General features: G+C 30.3%; 1 protein-coding gene across 8 annotated transcripts in view; it reads right to left on the bottom strand.

Annotated features, from left to right (window-relative positions):
- The window catches only part of LOC116779542 (dual specificity calcium/calmodulin-dependent 3',5'-cyclic nucleotide phosphodiesterase 1), a 113,687-nt gene that overhangs the window by 3,387 nt on the left and 84,697 nt on the right, over positions 1-25,603 (bottom strand). For 4 of the 8 annotated variants that reach the window (XM_061529887.1, XM_061529894.1, XM_061529907.1 and 1 more), the window contains 11 exons: positions 20,066-20,149; positions 15,715-15,868; positions 12,949-13,062; positions 9,201-9,245; positions 7,093-7,342; positions 3,854-3,970; positions 2,846-2,986; positions 2,527-2,696; positions 771-996; positions 324-600; positions 161-253 (listed from right to left, as the gene is read on the bottom strand). In XM_061529887.1, the coding sequence (XP_061385871.1) occupies positions 161-253; positions 324-600; positions 771-996; positions 2,527-2,696; positions 2,846-2,986; positions 3,854-3,970; positions 7,093-7,342; positions 9,201-9,245; positions 12,949-13,062; positions 15,715-15,868; positions 20,066-20,149 (1,671 nt within the window). The remainder of the gene's footprint in view (positions 1-160; positions 254-323; positions 601-770; positions 997-2,526; positions 2,697-2,845; positions 2,987-3,853; positions 3,971-7,092; positions 7,343-9,200; positions 9,246-12,948; positions 13,063-15,714; positions 15,869-20,065; positions 20,150-25,603) is intronic. The other 4 variants (XM_061529917.1, XM_061529922.1, XM_061529913.1 and 1 more) reach the window with 3 other exon arrangements.

The raw sequence follows: 25,603 nt of genomic DNA, 5'->3' as shown, positions 1-25,603 counted from the left end.
ATGAACTAGAGTATTTATGAATAAAATATTTGTTACCAAATAGTAGACTTAACCACTTAGAATACATTACTCTTTAGTTTACATTGAAACTCTGCATTTCAAATAAATTGTCTTCTTATTATTTTATTTCATAGCAATAATTCCTATTAACTATATGAACCTTTTGCAGCTTGTTCTTTCCAAATTTTCTTGTTGTCTGTGAGACAGGCGACCCATGGTTTTTTGATTTTGAATTTCGTGCTAGGTTCAGTGCCTGAAAATATTTATGATACTGATTACATTTGAGTCAACCTTACATTTTGGTTTGTTAAATATATATGTACCTGAACTTTCCTCGCTAATAGATTCCGGTCCAGCTGTGCTGGTAGAATTCTTTGTACTAGAGTGCAAAGGTCCCAGAATACATTCTAGCATGTCTGCACAAACTCCCATGCTGGGCTCCACTATAAAGTCAATGAAACCTATCTGAGATTCTGCAACGAGAGTGTTGTTTCTATCGCAGAGGGGACTAAAGGGGAGACCCAGTTCCCTTTCTTTGTCGCCTTGAAGGAAGAACTCGTCTAAAAGGCTCATTGTCCATCTGTGATGCAGATCCCATCTCTGTAAAACAAGTTAAATATAAATTTACATATAATAACTTACACTTACTCTTGAGGTCAGCCCACTGTTATAATGTTCATACCTAGATTTAAAGTTTACCCTACCGCTATTGTTATAATTTTGGACCAAATATAATAAACTTTAAATTCAATTAAAACTAAAAAAAATACCTTAGCTGGATGCGAAATATCACAGCAGTGTAGTACAAGGGACGCAGCTTTCGATTTATCAACAGTAGGCTCTGCAAGTGAAAGCAGTGACCTCATATTCTTTAACTGTTGAAAGTGGAAAGACATGTCTGTAGCTAGCACCATGTCTATGACGAGGGTGCGAAACTCCCGAAACTCATCACGGGAGAGGTTCTGCAGGATGTTGCATTCTTCATCACGTAGTAGTCTGAAAGATAAAGTAGAAAAAATTATAATCTTAATATACAAATATTTTGGGTTAACCAATAAATATTATACAAATTCAAAAACCTTAACAGTAAGTTAAATAAAATTCATAATATCAGTATTCTTTTTTCTACTTTTGGACAAGATCCTGTTGTTACATTCGTACTTTTAAATTCAAAATAAATTAAAGGACACAATACAGAGTTAATTACCAAGATTTGGGATAAAACCAGGCCATTGGAGGTTCCTGTCATTGATGTGTTGAACTATTGATTTTATATAATATGTATATATGTACATGTCTTGATTATTATGTAAGCAAAAAGATTTGACGTCTTCGAAAACGGACATACCGAGTCGAACATAAAAACTTTTTATAACGTGATAGTAGCGATCAAAAACGTAATTATTTCTAGTACGCCGTTTTTTTCATCCTTATTTCAAAAGTAAAAATGCTATTACAACCGTCAAACAAATAATTTTCCAGTAAGAAAAGGTACCTCCGTGTTATTAATTTAAGTAGAAATTCCAGGAAATTCAATGTTGCAGCCAATTCGTTCCCCAGCGAAGAATTTTATACATGTCTATAAAACGTAATAAGGGCACCTGGTTTTTGCAATTTCTGCGATAGGACCCTTAATTTCATTGAAGTTTAAAATAACGATGCTTTGCAAACATTACCATAACTTAAAATTTAACGCGATCTTTTTTTATTTTTATTCTTTTTAATCTTTTACAATTATTAAGAAAAACGTTATGAAATGGTTTAAATACGAAAATGTTATAATTGTATAAAAGAAACAGTAATATTATTATATTTCCCATTAAAAAATCTAGGAGCAAAGAGGACGGTTTGTCAGTAATATCTGCCATTTCCATTTGTCTTCGCAGTTGGAAAAATTTGTTTATGCTTTTTGCCTTTTAATATCTGTCATCATCAATCAAAACAAGATAAAAGCAAATTACATTCTGCTATTTCTTGTACAATGAAGTTGTTTAATAAGCTCGTTATTGAATTTACATGTTTACTCACAGAACCATTAAAGGAGTCCTCAAAATACTCGTTTAAAATCACGTACTTACAGATTAAAAATGATTCTAAATTTTCTTAATAGGTTTTCAAATTGAAGGCAGCATACAATTGTTCGCAGAAATCCAAGTTACAAAATATCGATGCCAATAAAACATGTAGAAAAATTTAAGAAAAGGCGGTAACAAGCGGATTTTATTCGTGTGATCCTCGCTGAGTGCGAAAAGAGGAGTGTCTCTCGGGAAATTATTTTTATTATTACGTACATATACCATGTAGGTTTTTGGTAGGAGCTTAAGAATATTTATCGAATTATTATTTTTTTAAGTTTTGAAGATAACAATTATTATTCGATTGTTTTATATGATTTAAGATTTAAATGATTTGTTTTTCTTTATATTTGACATTTAATTATAGCATTTAAATTTGAGGTCGTTAAAATCTAAATTATATATTTGTCTGATGCTGATGTAAAAACCTTTATTTATATGGATGTGGTACCTGAAAGCAGCGCTTATATGATGGTTCTCGAGCACAGCCCTATCGTTATAGAGCAGAGCAGTGTCAGAGCCCGACATGACGTGGAAATTGTTTGTCGTGCCTGTGTGCTCATAATCGTGGACTATTGCTGCTACCAGAGTCGCGAATATCTCCAGATCTGACAACCAGTTCTAGAAAATTCAATGCGTTTTAATCAGATACACTATAATAAAATATTCGTAAAAAAATTTCAGGAACCCATGTATTTTAGTCATAACATTTAGTCTTATTATAGTTATTGCAAAACTTCCTTATGCTTGTTATATTTCTGTTCGCCTACCATGAGTCCTGTCTGGCAGAGCATGTAATGAACCGTTTGGGCCACATCAGCAGCGTGCAAGTTATTGTGGTATGGGTTGTGAAACCTGCAGTACCCCTCCTCTATCCGACTGAGGAAGTTTTCGAGTATAGTGGGCGGCACCTGCGATAAATTAGTTTATAATAAGAATTGCATTTCTGGAGCTCGGTGAAAATCGATGACTTGCAGTTACATTAATTGAAAATCGTTTTCTAAGATCACAGATAAACATTTTCCAAAAAAACTATTGGTTCTATATTCTATTCATATCTCAAACACCTACATTGGCTTCAGTTAATCAGATAAGTTTTTTTTTCGATGAATTAATGTGATTGAATAATTAAGCTTCTAACACTTTAATTTTTTTCTACCCTCAATAAATGGCTTGTTAATATGTATTGGTTTACGTGATCAAAATGTTTTATGACAAATAAAAACAATATACAGTGCGGATACTTATGTATAATATTAAAGATACCTCAGAATAATTTACAATTAAGTTAATCTTAAGTATGTTTTATATTTAACATACAAAAAATAATAATCAGTTTTTTGAAATATGTTTTAAAGGTCCAAAGTCTGTAAAGTTGAAGGTTTCACAGAGTGTTTACAGTTTCCTCAACTTTCATGTAATTTAATTTCTCAAAATGTTAAGAAAAGTTCTGCCTTTCCTAGTTTTAAAGTTCTTAGAACTAATTATAATCAAATGAGATTTAACATCCGTATTACTGGAACTGTTTTAATGAGAACAAAATGTCGTGCATTTTCTATGTCCTGCATATTTTAATAATTTTAATTTACCAAACACGTTTTCAAATGCCAAGCATTTAGATTTTGTTACTTTGCGAAAATGAATATTTTATAAACGTTTCATTTTTTATATTTTTTATATTTTTGTTGAATTGATATAGAGAAAAAATAAAAAAAAAAAATATAGTATTCAAAAAATGCCTCAGTAATAATGAATAACAATATTTTATCGTAACAAACCTTAAACTTGTGAATCATTCCATATCTGTTGAGTAGCTCGTAGCCCAAGTACTTGACAGGCATACCGGCTGCAGCCTCGTGCAATGCAAACACATCGAAAGACCACTCATCTAACGTCTAAAAACAATTAAGTTAACATGAATTAATATAAAAATATTATATCTGAAAACCAGGAATTTAAATTTAAATTTTATAATGTCCTTTACATTATAACTATGTTTCACACAATTTTATAATACATTTAGATACAAAATCACCGATCCGTGAATTTGGGCATTCATCATTCGCGCATTTATAAAAATAGGAAATTAAACGACTATCGCAGATACAATGTTCAATATAAATTAAATAAAAAATTGAAATGTTGAAGTTCAATTAAAACAATTTAAAGAAATACAATTAATATAAACTTTGACAAAGTAAAGTCACTATCAGAAGCCTCGAAGCTCTTTCTTAGACTGTTTTAAACTTTAAAATACTAGCATAATATCACTTCAGCTGATGCGGGATTTAAGCTGTAATGTTACGTACAACTTTTATAGTTGCAATTACTTCAAATCCCAAGCGATTACAAGGAACACCTTACTTTGCTCGAACTCTAAGTGTGGGTAAGGCAATAATTTGTTAGATCTACAGGGAATGCTTTGGAGTTATATAATTTCACGATTCATTTTTAATGTCTGACATGCCAAGTCTAATTATTTTTCCATAGGAGTTATCTTGGAGCGTTTTGTTTATTTGATGAGAGCGCCGGAATAAGAGATGCCAACAAATTCAATTCAACTCCCTTTACAAATGTATAAAGTTGCTTTATGCGGCGAAAAATTACTTTTCTCTTGAAAGGAAAATAACCTTTGTCTTTTATGGCATACAAGTTTGCATACGATTAGACTAAAGGAAATGTACAAACAAGAGAATTAACTTTTTGTAAGAATAAAATGGAATTTACTTTAAACATTAATTAGAATACTGATTCAGATAACTGGCGATCATATTTAAATATGAAAATGGTTATAGCGTATATTTCACATAAGAAGATAAGACTATTCATGTTTGTGGGAATGTATTAATTTGTATCTGTTGATATATAGATTCAAATATAATATATACTTATATTCTTCTTTTAAAAATATCTTTCGCGTTCAAATTTTATTTTCCTTTTACAAAAATTGTGTATAATATTAATGTTCATTTCATGTGACATTAGACCGACCGTCCGCGTCCCGTCACTCAAAAGATACATTGACACCCTAAGAATATTAAATATGTAAACGCGATGCTCCAGTGTGAAAATATGAAAAGGACGGAAAAGATACAAAGACGTGTCACACTTTATAAAGAGGGGGAATTTTGTGTATTGTATTTTAGAACGCTGAAACATAAAGAAAACGATATCACATAAAATACTTTAAAAGCACGATAAATGGTCTTTGGTTCGTATAGCTAACACAGAAAGCAAATACAGATGCAACCAGAAATAGGAGATTTTACACCGAAACTAGGATAAGCGGAGCCTATTGGGACCGAATACTCCTTAAAATAGAATGTTAAAACGCGGCGACTGACAAATTAGGTTTACTTTTGTAAAACTGTTGTCCCCATACACATAGAGAGTTAACTTAGTTTATCAACTTCAAATATGTTTTATAAATAAATAATTTAACCTTTTGAGTGTAATTTCTTTTTGATGGTTATTTGAGTATTATTATTTATTTATGCCTATGTCATAGGAATTGACTTTTCTTCTTACGGTTTTTAATAAAATTTACTTAACAACAGAGAGCTGGGTGACACGCGGGTATACAATCTTTCGTAACTTGGCTGTTGATAACAGTTTTTAATTTGGTTTGCAGAATTTTGATTGTACATAATGAAAATTTCAACAAAAAACGTATACATTTTTGAGCATTTTGAAAAATTTTTGCTTGTTAACCTCAAGTTAGCATCGTCATAGTCCATACGGAGTGATTCCAGTTTTTTATTTATAAATCATTGCAGATTATAGGAGTAACTTAGTTTGTTGAATGTGAAACATAATGTGTAGTGTAACGATGCTAACTTGTGCAAACAATATTACATTACGTTTTTGCAAATAAGTAAACTTCTTTCTACAGAGATACACAACTATAATTATCTACATTGTTTATTAAGAAATATTCTCAAACTCCATATAAGCTTTGCTGTGTGATTCCATTGTGATCTGTCAATTGCAAGCTAATGAATTCCGAGTTTAGAGAGCAGTATCAATATATATTTGATCTCAGATTAAAAGGGATTTATGGAACATCTTTTTAAGGTGGAATTATGATGCGATGTTGATTATAGAGATATTGTATGTATTTTAGAAGTAAACTCCTAAACAGACCGAATTGTAATCAAATAGTTGCTTCCTTTTTAGCACATTAAAAGTTTTATTTACAAAAATTTCAATGTACCTAAGATTTGTGATATTATTACTAAATGTATTCGTGTTATACTCTGGACTCTGGACTCTCATAGAGTGGTATATATATAATCACGTATTTAATTATCCTTTAAGTTACTGTGTATTTGGGAACAGATAGAAGCGGTTCCAACAAAAACAGATTGCAAATTTCTCTGTGTCACAGACAGACTTCCCACAATGAAGACGAATGCGAAAACCTAAAACCTCGTTAGTTTGTATCCGCCTTAATTGAAACTTTAATTTGACTCGTGGCTGCTGAATAATTTATATGATTACGGAGATTTCAAACAAATATAATTATGTATTTCTTAGTTATTTCGAAGAAATATCAAGGGATTGGATTAATTGTAACGAAGTTTTCGTTTTCATTTACGGAATGATTAAAAAGGGGGATTACATTATCAGATAATCGTATTTTAATGTATTTTAATGAGTATCTCAAAATATAAAAAACTGTTTTCTCGTATTTATTTTTATTTGGTTTTAACAAAGTCCTTTTGGTTATTTAAATCTTTTATATTTATCTTATTTTTTAATTATGGTTTTCATACAGAATTGTAAACATCAATACAATTTAAATATGTATGACTTCATATAACAGCATATTTTTAAATTTACAGCAACTTTTTGTAAAGGTGATAACAAATGACAATTAGTAAAATATTGCTTTTTAAACCTAAGAACCTAAAGTTAAAGCGTTAATTCAAAGCGATGTTATTTTCTAAAATTTACAAATTGAAGCCAAATCTTACTAGGCGCACTGAAACGTGGAAATTATGAAACACATACTTACTTTAAGTACTCTAACAACATCTTGGGGGAATTGCATAAGTGCTGTACTGGTGACTCGTCTATAAATCCTGTCGACAAATATCCCAGCTCGGATTGCATGAGCCACGGATCTGAACTTAGGTTTTTCATCTGACTTTCGTTTAGCGGTCGCCAGCTGTCTTGTGAAAGTCGACGCCAACCATTCCCGTACTTCTGGTGGGACTGCGTCTGGTTGCACTTCCGACAGCTCGTCATCTTCATCAGCTAACCTCCTGTTCATAGTGTAATAGATTAGTTTATCGGTAATAATTAAGTCAAGGAAGCAGCCAATGAAATAAGCTTAACAACGATATTATTAGCATCATATTAATCAGTCCTTCAGCAAGCTGCTAAGCCTGTTATTCACGTTTTATCACAAGATTTAAATTTCTTATTCTGCTGGATATCTTCGTTTGTCTTGATTTTAGTGACGTGGCAGCATACTGAACAAAAATAGTTTTAGGCATAGAAAAATTTGCTTGATTAGTTAAGAACCTTGACATCTTATTAATGTTGATAGTTCCAACATTATTCCATATCGTTACCGATACTTATGGTCAAAGCTTACTTTATTCGTATATGTCGTTTGAATATTAAATAACGATCTTACTTATTAAGTTCTTATATCCTAATTTCTATATCTAAGTGTTAGCTATTTTAAGACTAATAAGACCTAAGTGAATAATCTTAACGTCGGTCAATTTACAGATAAAAAGTGATATGTAAAAAGATAAAATACTACCTATTGATATTTCTGTGATATATTATAAATATATTCATTACATACAGATTTTATAACATACAAATGAATGATTTGTATGTATTAGAAAAAGCCTCAGCTACTTTCTGAATGTGAACTTTTTGATTGCAGTAGTCGAGGCTTCGCTAAAGAATATTTATTCTATACATTTACAATGTCATCAGTCTTCGTTATTAATCCTTGCTTAGTACGCATTTATTAATGAAAATAAAGGCACAAAAGGTGAGAAACCTTTCAGGTTATAAGAAAGTGCTTTGAAATATTACTGAAGGGGATCAGGATCACTTAGCGTAAGGTACATGCGACGTGCTTGAAGTCTATTAAATTGCTTTACATTGATATAATCAATTATATACGAAATTTTTAATTATATGATAATTAAAAATAAAAAGAAAAATATAAAAATACCATTTCATACTATTGCATAAATCTCTTTTATTTATGTTTGTCAGATCTTTTGTTTTTTTATGAAAATTATTGCCATAGATTGCTTTACTGTATAAAATATAAGATCTGAGAGATAATTAAGGATCTCGCTAAATACTAACCAGTGATTAAGTATATGATATAATTGGATTATATGAATGAAAAGCAACGAAACACATACACGAGCCATTTAAAGCTTTCGGAAGGATTGCACGGGCGGTTATTACCACTTGAATGTGCTATTAAATAGTCGAAATTTAACAATTTCTAAAACTATGTAAATTATATAGCTGGATTTATATTTTAATTTCGACCGAATTGTCATTATTAAATATCTGACTTAGGAACATGCAAGTTTGGAGTAATCTTTTTAAGATATCAAGTAGATATCTAAGTTAATTAAGCGTCTCTGTAGGTTTGTAAGATTTTGTAAATTATAACCTGTGGGTGTTTTAAATACTTTTAATGCTAGTTTGTACTGTAAAATACCGAAAGTTTCTAAGTATTCACTTCATAACTTTTCATATTACGTCCTTTTGAAGTTGATTTATGAAATATAATGAAAACTCTTGAAACCTTCGGTGTTCAGTTTGACGGCATTACCGAGATACAAAGGTAGTGATGTCAAAAAACGGAAAAAATGTCTTTAATTAAGATTATTATTTTTCTTACTGTAATAATATCATCTAATGAAAGTCTTCAATCGTGCGGAACACTAAGTTTTAGAAATAGGTTGATATGACTCCGAAATATTAGCACTACTTTCTTACAATAGACAAATTTAGCAACTAATCGAAACGTGAATCGCTATTGTACATTATATCTCAAGATCGGTATCTCAAAGCGTCTTCTAAGCGTCAATTCAAGTGGTAATAGCAACATAGAAAGTTATAACATCGACACACCTAAACACCAGAGTCGGCGCCGATTGCTGCCGCGCCACGGCCGGTCTAAAATAAAACATGTCATCACTCACACATGGGATGATGGGAGGGTTCTATTAGATACAGCTAGACCAACGTCACTTGCACCCAGTCATATGTTGTTAAGGTGACGTTGAATTTAATATACACAACTTATTTTTAATATAAATGACAGAACTAAATAAAATGAAGGTCTCAGAGTTTGAAATTGGAAAGAACAAGGGATATTTAAACGATTTTGACCATCGATATTTTATCACATTGCATTCTGTATATTGAGTATAAGAATATATATTTCATTATTCTAATAATGTGACAATTATTTATGCTAGACTACATAATAGAAAGCATATATGTGTAGAATACAAGTGACTGAATGATCATGTAAACTTTATATAGTGACAAAGAAAGTATCGTGTATTATATAAAATACGAGGAGATAATTGTATATCAGATGGTAACTAAATATAATAAAAAGCTTGTATACACAGTAGGGTCACCCAATCGTCATGCAAGGAGTAACAAAAAGACGTTTGCAGTATTTTGTAAAAAACATTCCGCGCGGATCCTGGAATAAAGGGAACCGAAATCCTTAAGTGATTTCAGTCCCCACTAGGGTAAAAACGACTATTCTACAGAAGAACAGTTAAGCGTGACCGAAACCAGCACATTCAGGTTTTGTTCTGAGTTTGGTATTTTTAATACCAATTTGGAGGGACAGATATCTCCAAAATGGTTGAAACAACAAAACTAATCTAACAGGAAGTCGGGGATTTGAAGAGTACAGAAGCATCAACAGAACAAAAAGACCTAATCGCACAGATTGGACAGAAGGGAGGCGCGACTACTTGGCCATTGCCGGCGTTGATGTAACGGTATTAACTTTGCTTCGATCGGTTTCTCTACAGAACATCTCGTCCAGCATGGTGTACGGAGCCGACGCATGTGGAGGATCGGCTGCTGCGCCCGAGACCGCTCGGCATCTCTTCTATCCCTGTATTACAAATCATCACTGGCGGCATGAGCCCCGCTCACGAGTTACACAGAATCCGGTCCTTTACACCATTCACAGACACATTACATATGAGATGATCTTACGTGAAATATCCCTATGTTCAATGGCGGAGCATTACTTATTTCATTTATCCACATTGTAATTTAGATTTATTCATATGTAGCAGTGAAATATAAATACGTATATTATAGTAATGTAATAATTTTTATATACGTTTAAACGTTTAAATTACGAAGTTTCCTAAAATTTCTATTCAAGGGAACATCCTCGTTTAAAGTTGACATTAATAAGATCTTATACGGACTCTTTTATAAAAAGAAATTTGGAGTAAAGAAACCTGTAAGATGAAGTAGAAATTCAATCTTTGGTGATAAATGTATAACTTCAAAGAGCGCTGTTTCCGTAATTTCATATGGTAATACTGCACGAAGTAAAAGTTTTTAAAACTTTTGCCTCATTGTCATTCATCAGTAAAAGGTTAAAAATCTTGGTTGTTATAGATAAAACACATAACGTTAAATTATAGCGCGTTATAATACATTTCATCCCCAAACAATTCGGAAGCAGTGAAACGTGGAGTCAAGTTATCTGAAATAACATTCCTAAAGCCTCAGGCTAGGCTTTACTTATGGAAATAATGTGCCCGGCGGAGCAGTTGCATTTGAATATGAACTAGTCTTGGATAACGACTACAGTTTTATTGTAAAGGGAAGATTATTTGAATTCATACAATACAAGGAACGATATAGCTTTGGATTTTTTAAAAATAATATATAGGATAAAACTATTGTTATATTCGTCTTTATATACATCTCAATATATCCGAGATAAGGAGACATATTAATTTTAATTAAATCTTAATATCCATTGTTATCTTACAAGCGATTCAGTCTGATCACATGAACAATGGGTATGGATTCTGATAGATGTATTGTTATGAACGAGCTGATTTTTATGTTCAAAAAAGTAATGCTGTACACTGAGATATTACTTTGTTAAAAGGTATCCATCATTGTATTAAAATTGATATTACATTCTGTTTTCGTATCTTAAATCCTTTTATTATAAAAATCATAAAGAATATGTGCGGAATATTCAGAAATCTATGGATTATATTTAACTTAATAAACTCGACAAATTTTGTTATCTGAAGGAGAATTAAACTTAAACAAACAATGAGAGATGTACATCTGTTTATTCATTATTTAAAAATTTATTAAATAAAAATACTCATTAAATGACAAAGACTAACACGGGTAACATGCTAATGTTTAGAGTAACACAAACAGAACAGGCCTTGCATTTACATCGGGTCGCACTTGGTCCTCAATTAGTCCCAACTCGTGTTCCGTTATTAAGCGTTCTTTGTAATTTTCTACATTCGTAATTATTTTTGCGTACGTATTTATTTAAAATATACGATTCTACACAAAAGGACCGTAAATCACGTAAACAATTCTGTTGTTTTTAATTTCTTACATATATTACTTGATGACAAATTTAAAGTGTCACATTTAAACAAAACTTTCATAAAATTGTTTCGACTGCCAAGTTTTATTAATGAAAAAAAAATTGCTAGCATAGGTTTGATGGTGTTTATTAAGGACAACCAATTACGCTATAAAAGCTAGGTTCTCTTCATTTATAATAAAAAAAAGAATGAAAAAACCAAATCAATTCCAAGCCGGAAAAGGATTTTAAAATTTTAAAAGCTTTCGAGTTAACAAAGCGTATTTTTCCGTGTTGTCTCAAAATTTAGATTCTCCTGTCTCGGATTAAGGTCATTTTTAATCACTTTCTGTTTCTCTTTGTCTCTAGATTCAAATTATGACTATCGCGTTATTGTCTGAGCTCACTCGTAATGGAATCCCTGAGGACCGGCCGTTTTAGAGTAATGGTATTTAAATCGCGTTCTCGAACTAAGCTTCAACCTTTTTAATTTAAAAGGGTAATATTTTAGACATTTTACGAATAGAATGATAATAATGAAGAAAAGATTAGCTTAAATATATGGTAAGACAATTAAAATTACGATTTCTAATGAAAAATAATAATAATTATTATTAATCAATGGCATAACAAATAAAAAGATGTTATTTAAAATATAAAAATGATTTACCTTAACTTTAATCAACGCTATCGTGAATCGTATGCTTTTATGAACATTAAGTAAAATAAAAATTAAATGAAAGACATTCATTCACGCGTCAATGCAGTGTTTATTTTAAAAATGCTCCGACATCGAGACACAATGGGATAAAGCAATATAAGAGCTTGCGGGGAATAAATGGTCGTTGGAAACATTGATTGAAAATTATAACATCCCGATACAAGCTGCGGATCTGAAACATAAGAGTAGTGAGATGTCTTTTAAAATTTATAATAAACTGCGATATTTACAAAGACAGATTCCGTCAATGTTCGTCTAAAATTTATTAATGATTTGTAAATACGCAGCATACTTACATTTATATCAAACTGAACGGAGTAAACGTTATGTAATTTGTTTTTATAAAACCCGTCCTGCTATAAAATTCAAATTCTTATTAAAGCGGGAAAAATTTAATTTTTGTTTTTCAATTAAAAGTTTGTTATATGTACCTATAAAATTGGATGTCGAATGTCTACTAATCTTGAGAACTTTGTATCGCTTTGTAATTATAAATACAGCTCAAATATTAGTTTAATTAATTAATTATAAAGTTCGATACACACTTGGTCTCATCTATGTAGACAGCTTCTAATACTTTGGCTGCGTACTGAAGGTTTTTTTGTAGAGTCTCCGCTGGTATTTCGCCTTTATTCAATTGTCTAAGGAGGTAGCGTAATCTGTGAACAAAGGACATTATTATAGATCAAGGACGATAACATTATCCAATGCTCGTAGGTGACAACACTCAAACAATAAGATTTATATAAAACTTAAGGGTCTGTGTTGCTTAATTTCGAGTGAATAAAAATCATTCCACGTAGAAAACAAAACAAAAAAACTTTTCCTTCTTTATGGGGTACTCTTCTACACGTTGTAAAGATTAAAACGTGGATTTTATTACAAGTATTATTTTACCCATGTTACGTATACGTTACGTCACGGAAATTAAAAATCCTTTAGAATTTGTCTGATAAAATTGTAATCGCACGGGCATTATCAGAAAACAGGGTGAATTAAAAAAGGACGTGAAATACGTAATATCAGGCATAGGCGTCTATATGAGAGCTTATATAAAACAACTCATTGGTAATATAATTGACAGGTATGCATAAAAAACGTAACAATTACTTGGCAATTAAATAGCAATTAATACCGCTAGTATTATATTACAAATAATATAATCTTGTTGTCACTTTTGGTTGCTATATAATAAATGCAGGCGTATTTTTCTGCATTCAAAACATCATCCTAATTTAAGCAGTGAAAAAGAATTATTGAATTGTTTAAAATATTGCTTCCCATTCAATCTAATTGTAAACACGTTTGAATATAAAGTTTTCTAAAATAATTCATATGACTGAATCGTGGTAGGAAGTTTGAGTTTGTTCGGAAGGAAACGTAGCCTTTATTGGTTCAAAGGCATGATTTATTATTTGCTACGATTATGGAATTCTATATTGAGATATATTCTTGTTCATGGCTAAAATATGTTTCACTTAAGTTTACTTACTAATATCTCTTTATTAAATGTACAAATGTAATATTTGACTTGTACTTGGATTTATATTCAAAATGAAATAATAGAATAAAAAACTATCTATACTTACTACGTAGGAATATCGCGTTACAGGTACTTTACCTACCAAGCCATGTCGTGACTTGAGACGGTGTACTAAACATTCTTTATATTTAAATACGTCATATCCGTATGAAGGTCTTATATTAAATTTGTTCTGGAAATGCCACTTAATGTTTTCTAATTTTCCAATACAGAAAATAAAATTACAAAGATGCCAGCACTATTAATAAATGAAGCAAAGCGATTCGAATACGGAATTTATTAGGTCGAGCTTTGACGTGACATGTTTAGTTTTTTCAGACAGCCAGTCTTTTTTCTGACATTGAAATTCTGTGCCCGCGGTAATATCCTAGTGGTTAGACAGTATTTAATTGTAAATTTATTTTCAGGATTCAAAAGTATTTGTAAAAGCCTAATTATATAAAATTTTCAGCTGAATTGGACGTCCAAGGAGCCATAGTTAGCGAAGTCAACATGAGCAGAACCAAGAGCAATTATAGCTATGCGTTGTATTTGTCTAAATTACTTTGTACATAATAATTTTTTGCCGAAAAGGTACAGAACGAAATATTTTTCATTTTTCAATTTCTACATTTTACAAGCAAAATAATATTATTTTAGGATAGAGCTAGAAGCTAAATATTTTTTATTCAATTTATATTTGCTGAAAAACACCGTAACCAACTCTGGTATGGCTGCTATATTTACTACAAATGGAATATGTGCTGTAAAAACGTCGCGCGGTTGAACTGTGAAGTGATCTATGCAATTGTTTGATCCATGTCGTCTGGAACAAAATACGAGTCAACATCCTACAGACCGATATTTGCACTTGTCCATTTTAACATTAATATAGTTATTTATTTCATATCTATAATTTCTTTTGATCAGGTGTAATATTACTAATATTGTGTAATTGTGTTTGAGTATTGATTAAACTCTCATAACGTTAAGCATATAAACCTGGCGAAACTCTACGTCGAATGTGTACATATATTTTTTAGAAAAAAAAAAAGATTAGACATAGATTTTTGTATATCCTAGTTTCTAGATGAATGCTGCATGCATAATCTAGTTTTATTTAACCAACCTCTTCAACTGCAACGTAATGGAATAAACGGAAAATTTCCTGATTCATAAACAAGATCCCATATTGTCAGAGATTGTTTTGTTTAAGAGTTTTCAAAACTATATTACTTTAGATTTCCAAAGGACTTAACACTGAGCATGAAAATGTTGTTAGCTGAAGCCTCTCTGTGTACTTTAATATTATTTTGGGAGCGCATTTGCCAGCAATCACATCGAGAAAGCTTGAATGCTTTTCATGCAAATATATGCTCGAATGACGTTCGACTCTACATGTTTGTTTATTTACTTTTATTAGAGACGTGTTTTCAAAGTAAATATTATGACTATATTTACATAGATAATTATTATGTAAGGTTCTCCTCTAATGAAATAATATTTTAAGGTCCCCTATTTTAATTCAAATAAGTCTAACATTTTAATAATAACGGTAACGGTTTTCTGTGCAAAAGTCGTTTAAAAATATGTTTGAATTGTCATTTAAAATATAAATAAAAACATTTCTACTTCAAAGGTTCTATCGGAATTAATACCTTCTTTAAGATAAAAAAAAAAGAATTACTTAGTAATGGAATTTATTGCTCTTTAGTATACTATTTCTTACATTTTTATTTAGGAGATGAAATAAACCTTTTGTTTGTACAAAATAGTTATAAGTTATTACCTAAGCGCGGCTTTATCGCAGGCGTCGGGCGTGTCTACTGCGGGCAGGTGCTCTGTGTCGAGATCCAACTGATCTAGTTGTTCGTCTGTGGGCGGAGAGCTCTCCGTCTTCCCACGGCTTGAAGAGCGGCGAACTATCGTCAGCGCGCCTTGTTCTGGAACAAACCAAGCATAACCCGATTAATATAATCTAAATATAAAATTATAATCTAAAACCTCTTTTTAATTTCATCGTGATGTAGAAAATGTCTTATAAGTACACAAAATCTATTTATTAAGTGAAATATTGAGCGCCAACATTGTGAGAGGAGAACAGTTTTTTTTTACAAAGAAAACTACGACGACGTCACACAAAACGTCTAATGTAGACAACAATCATGCATTTCATTGTGGTAATTTTGCAAAAATAATGTGCATATAATAAAAAATATATATTCTTAACAACACGGACAAATTAAGAAGAATAGAGCTATTTTTCCTGTCGTACCCAATATTTTTTTAAAACTGGAAAATTAAAACAAAACGCGACAAACAAAGGTCCAATAGAAAGGCATTAAAAATTCGATACTACAGAAAAGTGCTAACAAATTGAGCAGTCCAATTAAGCCGAGCTTTATTTCGAGAGTAAAATTCACTATTGGCCGTATCGAACGATGTCGATATTGTAAGTTGATTTTTAAAGACTACTTTTTCAATGTAATCTGTTTGTTATATTATCTTAACATTTGAAATAGTGGAATAACTACATGTTTATTTATAGAAGTCATTTTTAATTGAGTCTTAAGACCCTTAATAGTAAATGAAGGTAATATAAAAATTACCTGTAAGTGATTTTAATTAGTTTCAACTATTAAGAGTCTTTTAAAGGATGAATAAATTATGTATAAGTCATTTTATTTTTGTAGTGTAAGATTGTATAACTTGGTAGGTTATTAGACAGTTTTGGGGATCTCATTGCACTAAACTTAAAACATTTCTTCAACTATTTCAAAATCGCACATTAATTAATATAATACTTAAGGTAGTTCTAGAAGAAATACGTTTTTTGTTATACCTAATAGGAATTATAATAGAGTGGTACAGAGAATAAGGTAAAACATTGTGTTACTGTTTCTGGGATGAGAATATTACTCGCACACAAGAATGACATATACCTTGAAGATGATTACTGGTTAAGAAGGGTAGCACGATTTTCGATGCAGCCTATAATCGTTTCTTGTGTTATGTTTACTAGTTTGGTTTTTTATACAAATTAAATCGCAGCATTTTGTATTGAAGTTATAAACTACCGAATATCGATATGCGAAACCTATATTTTTCTTAACTATTCAAGTGAGTGCATTCGATGAAAACGCAATGTCTATACAAGTGCAGGTTTCGATGTTAGTATTAGTTCCTGTATAAGTTAGTTATGCTTATAAATTAAATAAAAAAATTAACTAGATAAAAAGCTGTACAGATTTATCACACATAAAAAGTGATAAAACAGCGTAGCTGGTTATTTCCGTGCGTTGTAAATTCAAAAGTATGAAAAACATTATAAACATATTCAAGTATGTTCCCATTTTGTTTTTTCGTTTCTAAATTCGTATTAAAATATAATACAATATTTAGTGCAATAGTTTTTAATATGAACTCTTCTACGGTTATAACTTTTTTTATTTTTAAGTCTGAGATGTTTCCTTTGAACACATTAAACCTAAGATATACATACAAGCAGTATCCCGTACAGATAGAATATATGTCTGCAACCGACACGTGCTAACCTTCACAACGAGAATCCCTGCGAGCTTTGAATTAATGAAACATGAAATAACATATCTATGAGATTGCTTTTCAAAGTTCATTTGCCTTTCATTTCACAACAATATCTAGAATATTATACTGAAATTTTGTGCATAATTAAGGTCCCAGTTTAATAAGAATTCTTAACCAGTGAGAGAATTTATACAGAACATAATTTAGGTTATAGTTATAGATTTTGATTTTGATGACGTCGTTGTCCTACTTACATATTTAATTTAAACATTGAATCAATTGGCACGATAGCATAATACCGTGCTCATAAGAGTTCTTGCGTATGAAAATTTATTGTGAAAAGAAACGATATTTTTCCAAGCTGAAAGTCATGATCGATTTTCATACGTTTCCATTAAACCTATCCAATTTCCCCTTTTACAAAACAATAGGAAAACATCACACCTGAAATTAAAATTCCACAGGTCCAGAGGAACATTAATTTAGTACAATGTGACTTGTATCTTCTTTAATCACAAAAAATTAAGAAAAATAAAATTACATGCTCATTTACAGCTAAAAAGAGTTGTTTGTGTCTTACGTGTATTCGTCGAAAAAATTATCATTGTGGCTATGGCTGAATGCAAATCCAGATTTCATTCTGTGCAGACAAATTTTAAGTTACTCCACAGTAGTAAAATATTTAGTTTAGATGTTGTAACTTGGCAGGATCGATTTCTAGCCGACCTCATTACCCTTTGCTGTAGTATCCTTTGATCAGAGTCTGTAATTGACTTTTAAGGACATTTCTTGGAAGGAAACGGATGAAACGTTAAAATTCTCATCAATTTGCATGATTTTATCTAAGATGTATTGATGTATTTACTCTAATTATAAAGTACAAATATAGTGAACGTTCTATAATATTAAATTAGTTTACTTTTAATATAACCTTACAAACGAAAAGGAAAAGATTGTAATCATATCATTTTACACACGCTGGCGGCACTTCTAATTTAAATGAACATGTTTAATATATTACAAAATAGAATTAATTTATCAAAAGGTAACAAACAATTTATTTGATTGATTTCTGACCACACAGACAATAAGCCTAATGAATTGTTACCAGTTTGTAGGAGATTATAATATGATAGTTGGATTTAGGATTAGCGGATACATTGTACCGTATATGAATAAACCATGCGGAAAATACATTTTAATTTCGAGAAAGGGCTTATTATATCATGACATTACTAATATCAGGATTTATGGATAAAGGATTTTAAGTTGTATCAAATGAATGAAAAATAATAAAATGTTTATTTCACGAAATACGATAAAATGTATCTCTCCAAGTTGTGGCATTACTTTTTTAAGTAATCCTACGTACAGTTTCAAACGGTATAATTTATTTTTATTCGTCAGATTTAAAAAGATCGAAACACTTTTTGTATACCACCTTAATCCGTCTGGAGGACGGATTCCAAAAACGAAATCCTTCACATTTCATAAACACACGCCGACGAAGACGATGTTTTTTGTGGAACATAATCCTATATAATTGAAGCATGTTTTGATAAAATATTTCTCATTAATGAAGCTTTCTAATTAAGGGTTTGAGAGTTATCTTTTTGTGATGTCAAGGAATCCGAAAGCAATTTAGGAGGTTTATAATTCTTATGTAATATTATTATGGTTTGTATATGTGAATAGTCTATGTACGGTGAGAAATAAAAGGACTTAAAACCATTCGTGAAAGCGGCATAAGGCTCAAATAACCTTAAAGAAAAGTGATATTTATTAAAAAAAAAAAACCTTTCGAATGTTTTTTCTCATCTCGACATTTTCAATTCAAAGGAAATTTGCTTAACAAGATTACTCTATCATTGCAATAAATAATTTTAGAAAGCTACTGGCTTGTCAAAATTGTTTATGGTTCCGTAACGTTTGTCTTGTCTTTCGTTTGTTTTCCTTTTAAAGTAATATTAAATTTTATTTGTAATAAATTCTTCAGACATTAAAAATTTTGTTGTTACGAAAGGTTAATAAATATCAGAATTAGACTAGGAAAACGATTATAATATAGAAATTACTCATGTCGGATGGAAGAAGATAATAAAAAAATTTGTTAACTATATCTTCTAAATCGTTTTGTAAAATAATATTAGGAAATTGTAATAAGAGTTTTTTTATATGTTATTTAACATACAATGCAAACAGTTGGGAATGTTTTGGTTAAGCGGATACTTAGAACATATAGCGGTAACCATGCATAGTCCAAACAAAAGAGAAAATTATGGAAAATTCAAGTAATTTTTCGGATTTCAAAAATCTATAACAATTCTCACGTTATATATCTAAAGCTAGATAAGGATATCTATGCATTTGACCCAAATGTTCAAATAAATACAGCGAATTCCATTGAACATATTTTATTCTGTGGAATCCGAAAAATTGCTTTTGGCGAGACATGGGTTCTAATAAAACATCGAAACAGTGAGATAGACTCTGTATGTGCACGAAGAGACACAGGGGCTGCTACGATTTATAAATAAAGAGGATTTTTGGATGGTTTCATATAAATCAGAGCCACCACTGATAGCCGTGCTTACTGGGTGATGAGTTCCGGGGAACCGGGGGCGGCGGCGGGCGCGGCTCCTCTCGCGCTGCGCCCACGCCGCCCGGCGGACTTGCCACTGTAATACAATGCAATATTAAATGTTACAGAAACAAATTACTAACATGTTCATTCATTCCGGTCTAAATATTAATTTTGTACATTCAAAGTGTATTCGGAAGCTTTAAGAAGAAGATCTGATCTTTTATGGCAAATATAATAAATATTAGGGTTTACAACTTACAAAGAGAAATTGTTTTCCAGTAAAGTATATATATTACTGAACTTATTTCCCATACTTCATTTACGACTTCTTTAAATCATTGCTAATTACAACATTATAACATATTTTTTATGTCATTTGCGAGTGAAAGTCAAGAATTTATGGGATTTTTTTTTTAATTTAAATTAAAATTTTTGTATGGAATTTTTGTGAATTACAATGATAGTAGTAATTTTATTTTCTTTTATGTATTTGTCTTTCAGTTTTATTAATATAAGTGAATGTGATAACGATATGTCCGTTAAAATGGGTTATTGTTATTTTTGATTCATAAAATAAATCTGCACATGAGCACCTCAAAACGCAGTTATACCTACAAGAAATAAGCACGCCAAACCATTTATATGCATATGCCACTTTATACTAGTTACTTAATAAATCTTTTGCCTCCATAAAGCTGCAAGCTTCCAGAGGAAATATATTCTCGTACAAGCGAATTCGATATTCAAATAATATTTTATTTATTGAAATATGTTTGAGAATAACGTGAAAAGACGTTATGCGGTAAAAATAAATAATGTTGACTTAACATTTTTGTTATTTAAATACGTTTAAAATTAAATCCGAAAAATCTAATACTGACGTTTTCAAAACAATATATTAATATAAATTGTTAATTAATAAGATGTTGTGTTTCAGACTTTATTTTTAATGTTTAGTCTTACTTCCAGTATTACAAGTATTCAAAGTGGCTGAAGCCATTATTTATGGTTTTTAAATACAAGTTGGTACTTAAATGTTGCCATTAGAAAATTACAATGGTTCAGTATTATAATGAATTATAATTAGTCATAAAAGAAATCTAATCGTTATAGTATATTATAATTAGTACGGCACAGAGGGCGCCACTTGTAACAGTACATTATCAACAGTACAATATCTCACATGGCGTGAAGGGTGTAAATCAAAGTGTAATCCATACATTTTCTTCGTCGAGAGTCGAAACTCCACCTTTGTAAGATAGTAATCATTAGAAATAAAATAATCATCTAACAATATTATTATTCAGTAATAGCATTGCTTATTTCCACCTCGCAACTAAATAATAAGATGTGCCTTTCGACATTCCTAAATGAATGAAATTTACATTTATAAATTCGTGATATCGTGTTTGCTATTAAATTATCTGGGAAATGTCAGAATCAATGACAGACAAAAGGGCTTCGTCGATGACACTTGAAATGGAGGCTTCAAATTCAAATTTACATTAAATTAATAATATTCAATAGTTTTCCTTTCATTCAAATAAATATTTTTTATTTCTGTTTGGTAAATAGAAATTCAAGCATTTTTTTATTGAAAAGATTTTGATTTTTCAACTCGCGGAATGAAAACTCAATAGGAACTCCCTCTATATATAGATTTACGAGCCTCGGTGAAGTAACTGCAGCTAACCATAAATATTTAACACTTTATATTCTAGCTGAGGCTTCACTTTTACTGTTCCTAGAGAACAAATTTAAAATATTTAAAATTTATTGTTAGATTTAATTAATTATCTGGATAGATTAACCCCTAAAAGCAAATGTTTTTATTATTACTAAAAATACTATTAAAATATCACCACAAAGCATCGCATATAAGAATTGGTTCAATGACTGCAGAATTACCGATTCTTTTTAATTTAAATTCTGTGACACGCTTTCCGTGTTCTAAATCTCACAGGTAACTATAAATTGTCTCTGACGTGACTTCTACCACTGAATGGAACGTGGAACGTGCGACTTTGACTGTTTGAGTTACTACTTCGTGGATATCCCCATATATAATTGCATTAAGAACAGTTTTAGGAGTGTTTTTATATTTGGTTATAATATGTTTTATTCTTGATCATACTCTTTGACACCTAAGCACCTTAATAGCACTGAAACAAAGTAGTAATATGCTGTTTTTTAATCCCGAATGAAGCAACTCATTGCAGTTCTATAGTAATTTCTGACATTGTTTATTGTATTTTTTTAAAATTATTATTAAATTAATGAACAAGTTGGTTTTAATGTAATATGAACGTTTTGTCTTACTCTGCACTTGATTTTATGCTCTAAAATGTGTGTAAATATCGTATCAAATATCTGTGAAGGGCAATAGGAAAACGTCTCGTGTTTGAGCAATCGCCGAAATGGAAAAACGGAGAGAGAAAGGAAATCTCTCGGATATAATATTATTCCATAGTGATGATTGTCACAAGCAAATCTATTCAGCAACCTCAAAAGTTCCTTTAGAGATAGATGTGATGAGATCTATATCTCATTTAAGTGTAATTATATATGAAAATTATATTATATAAGTGATTAATAGTACAATGTTAATGACACAATAACGATATTAATAAGTAACATACGGCAGACAAAATATATATCTAAATATCATGTATGGCTGTTACTGGTAAAATCTTACCTACACTGGTTATTCTCGAGACAAAATTGCATATTTTATTGCTCGTTCGCTGGCAATTTATTGTTTGAACAGTAATGGAAATTTGATAACCAAGAGGTTATTTATTTGGGGTTCTTTAGATACAGTTTCTCATATGTAATTCTAATATCTTCTATATTTTATACCAGCTTTTGAAGTTACAGAAATTAAAGAGACAGCAGTACCAGATTTAGAAGATGATTAAAATTGGGCTGGAATTTAAGTTGTTTACTCTTTATATAAGTTTAGTTTAAATTAATACACACAAGTGTGTTGTTCAGATAATGTAATAAAAATTGGGTTAACTTATACGTATTAGTGATTGTTGCAAGAAAAACTACTTATGTTCTCCAATGACCTGTCTTCCTCCGTAACGTACGTAATCTAATTGGTTAAAATAAGAATTGGGAACAGAAAAAGACTATATATATATAAATTTGTTTTTTTTTTTTAAATGGCAATTTTAATTGAACAGCCAAGTGATGTAGATTTTTATAAAATGATTTAACAATAGCTTACTTCTTAAACTACAATTCCGATTAACACGTCGTACATAACAGAGAGAAACGTCAGAAGCATTTGCGGCTCTATAATTAGATATCTGCCACAGGCATTAATATTGAATATGAAATATTTACAGAATTACGTGTGGTATTCAATTCCGTATAAATAGTTCGGATACAAATACTTATGTTCGCTGCAGGCTGGTTCCATTCAGTTCCTGTTCGTGTACATGAAAATTGATTAACACATGTATTGAAATTGTGTTTTATTCAGGCTTATGTGTTGGAATGTTGACACATATTTACTTTCACCGATAAATTTATGTCAACAACATCAATATACGCAATGATCTAACAATATAATTAAATGACAGTTATTTTATTACAGAACAAAACTAATAGATTGCCAATTATATTTATATACATTTTATTAAACATAGCGTATACGATAATTGTAGAATATAAGACATCTATACGTTACGGGAATGGACACATGAATTCTAGGCTATCGATACATGATGTGTAAAATATATTAAGAGTTATATTGTAACTGGTAGATGGCATTTTTTACTGTAAAACATTCCATCATCGCGCACTAACGAGGCGGGCTAACGATCTGAGACTGACAGCGCACTGAAAATAACGAAGCGACGCCATATTGTTTATGTGGGAAATAACGATTGTGTTGACTTTACTGACCCTATCGTGATATTTGTAATGCCGACATGGTGTTAAGAGGTGTGTAAGGAGTGTTTCGGTAATTGGAGTTTTCTATTGGGTTGTGTACTTGTGTATCATTTTAATCTATGAATATCAGTAACAAGCTGTTAAGTTTTACATTTGAACATATAAATTACAGATTATATTCTTAATAGGATTGTTGAAAGACGTCTTAGAGTTGAGTTTTATGTGAAAAGTTGATTCATTATATACAAAAGAATTAATTAATGTTACAAACATCACGTTATTAATATGTTAGCTTTTCTTGTAAGTCCATGGAGATACTTGGGAGAATATACGTTAGATGTGTCGTATTAATAAAAAAAAGGCAAATTGAATATGATTTTTTCTCAAAGATTATTAATGCTCGAGATACTAAAACAAACATATTAATTGGTACGTTACCGGTGGGTAAATATAGAACATGTTTTATCATTAAGTACGCATAATATATATACAGATATATATATATATATATATATATATATATATATATATTATGCATACATATATGCATATATATATATATATAGGACATTTAACAATTATATATATATTTATATTATGTGTTTTACAAATTTCATATTTAAATATGTGTCAGTATTTAAATATCCATATACCTATTCAAAACACAGAATTATCGCTTTTTTTCGGAAAAACTACGATGATAAAGTTAAAAGCTACTTATGTTTCGAGAGATAGAACATTTTTGTAATTTTCACAAATACCTCATCATACATAAAAAACGTAATGTTAGTGCTAAATCTTGTTTGTATATTTTAACAAAGTGAAGAGAAAAATCATAGATTTTTTTAATATTTAATATCACAGAATACTAAAGGTATGTATTTATGTTTCACGTATTAATAGAGACATATAAATGAATTAGTGTATTTTTAAGTCCTACATTTAAATCAACAAAGACATCTTCTGTTGAATTCTCTGTTCTATCAAATATCCATATTTAATTAACGATCATATAGCCCTGGGGTAAAAATGCTCAAACCTCACGTTATTAAAGAGTTTCAAAGGTGTATTAAGTGATTATGGTTTATGGCGTAATTTCAGCATCGAAATATTATCTTCATACGAGCATACTCCAGCACAATATACAACATGTAACTTTATTGGTTCTTGTAAGTAATATGTTTAAAATATTAACTTGCTAGCTATTAAGATATATCTCATTTTCATGATTAATATATAATATAATACATCTTTACCATGGAAAACCTTTTTTTTTAACATTTAAAGTTTTAAGGGCAAAAGATTTATAAGGATCTTTGGATAAGCACATGAAATAAATTGAAAATGAAAGTTCATTATTTAGACAAATAATCGAGTAATTATATTAAAATAAGGCTGATAAATGATAATTTAAACGGAATAAATATGAATAATTGAGCGATTTTAAGTGGAGCATAACATAGACATATGAATATTTGATTGGTGTAATTGATATGTTAATGCATGAATTTTGAGTAAATCTTTATAATCCAGACATTAGTATACACCACTATGATTTCATTTCATTTCAATAAAGCTATTATATCTTACAGACTAAAGTGCAATAAATAGGTACACACACACCCATACACATACACACACACAC

This window comes from Danaus plexippus, chromosome 2 (assembly GCF_018135715.1).
Source record: "Danaus plexippus chromosome 2, MEX_DaPlex, whole genome shotgun sequence".
Lineage (NCBI taxonomy): Eukaryota > Metazoa > Arthropoda > Insecta > Lepidoptera > Nymphalidae > Danaus > Danaus plexippus.
The sequence above is the reverse complement of the archived record's forward strand: the minus strand, read 5'-3'. Positions and strand labels throughout refer to the sequence as shown.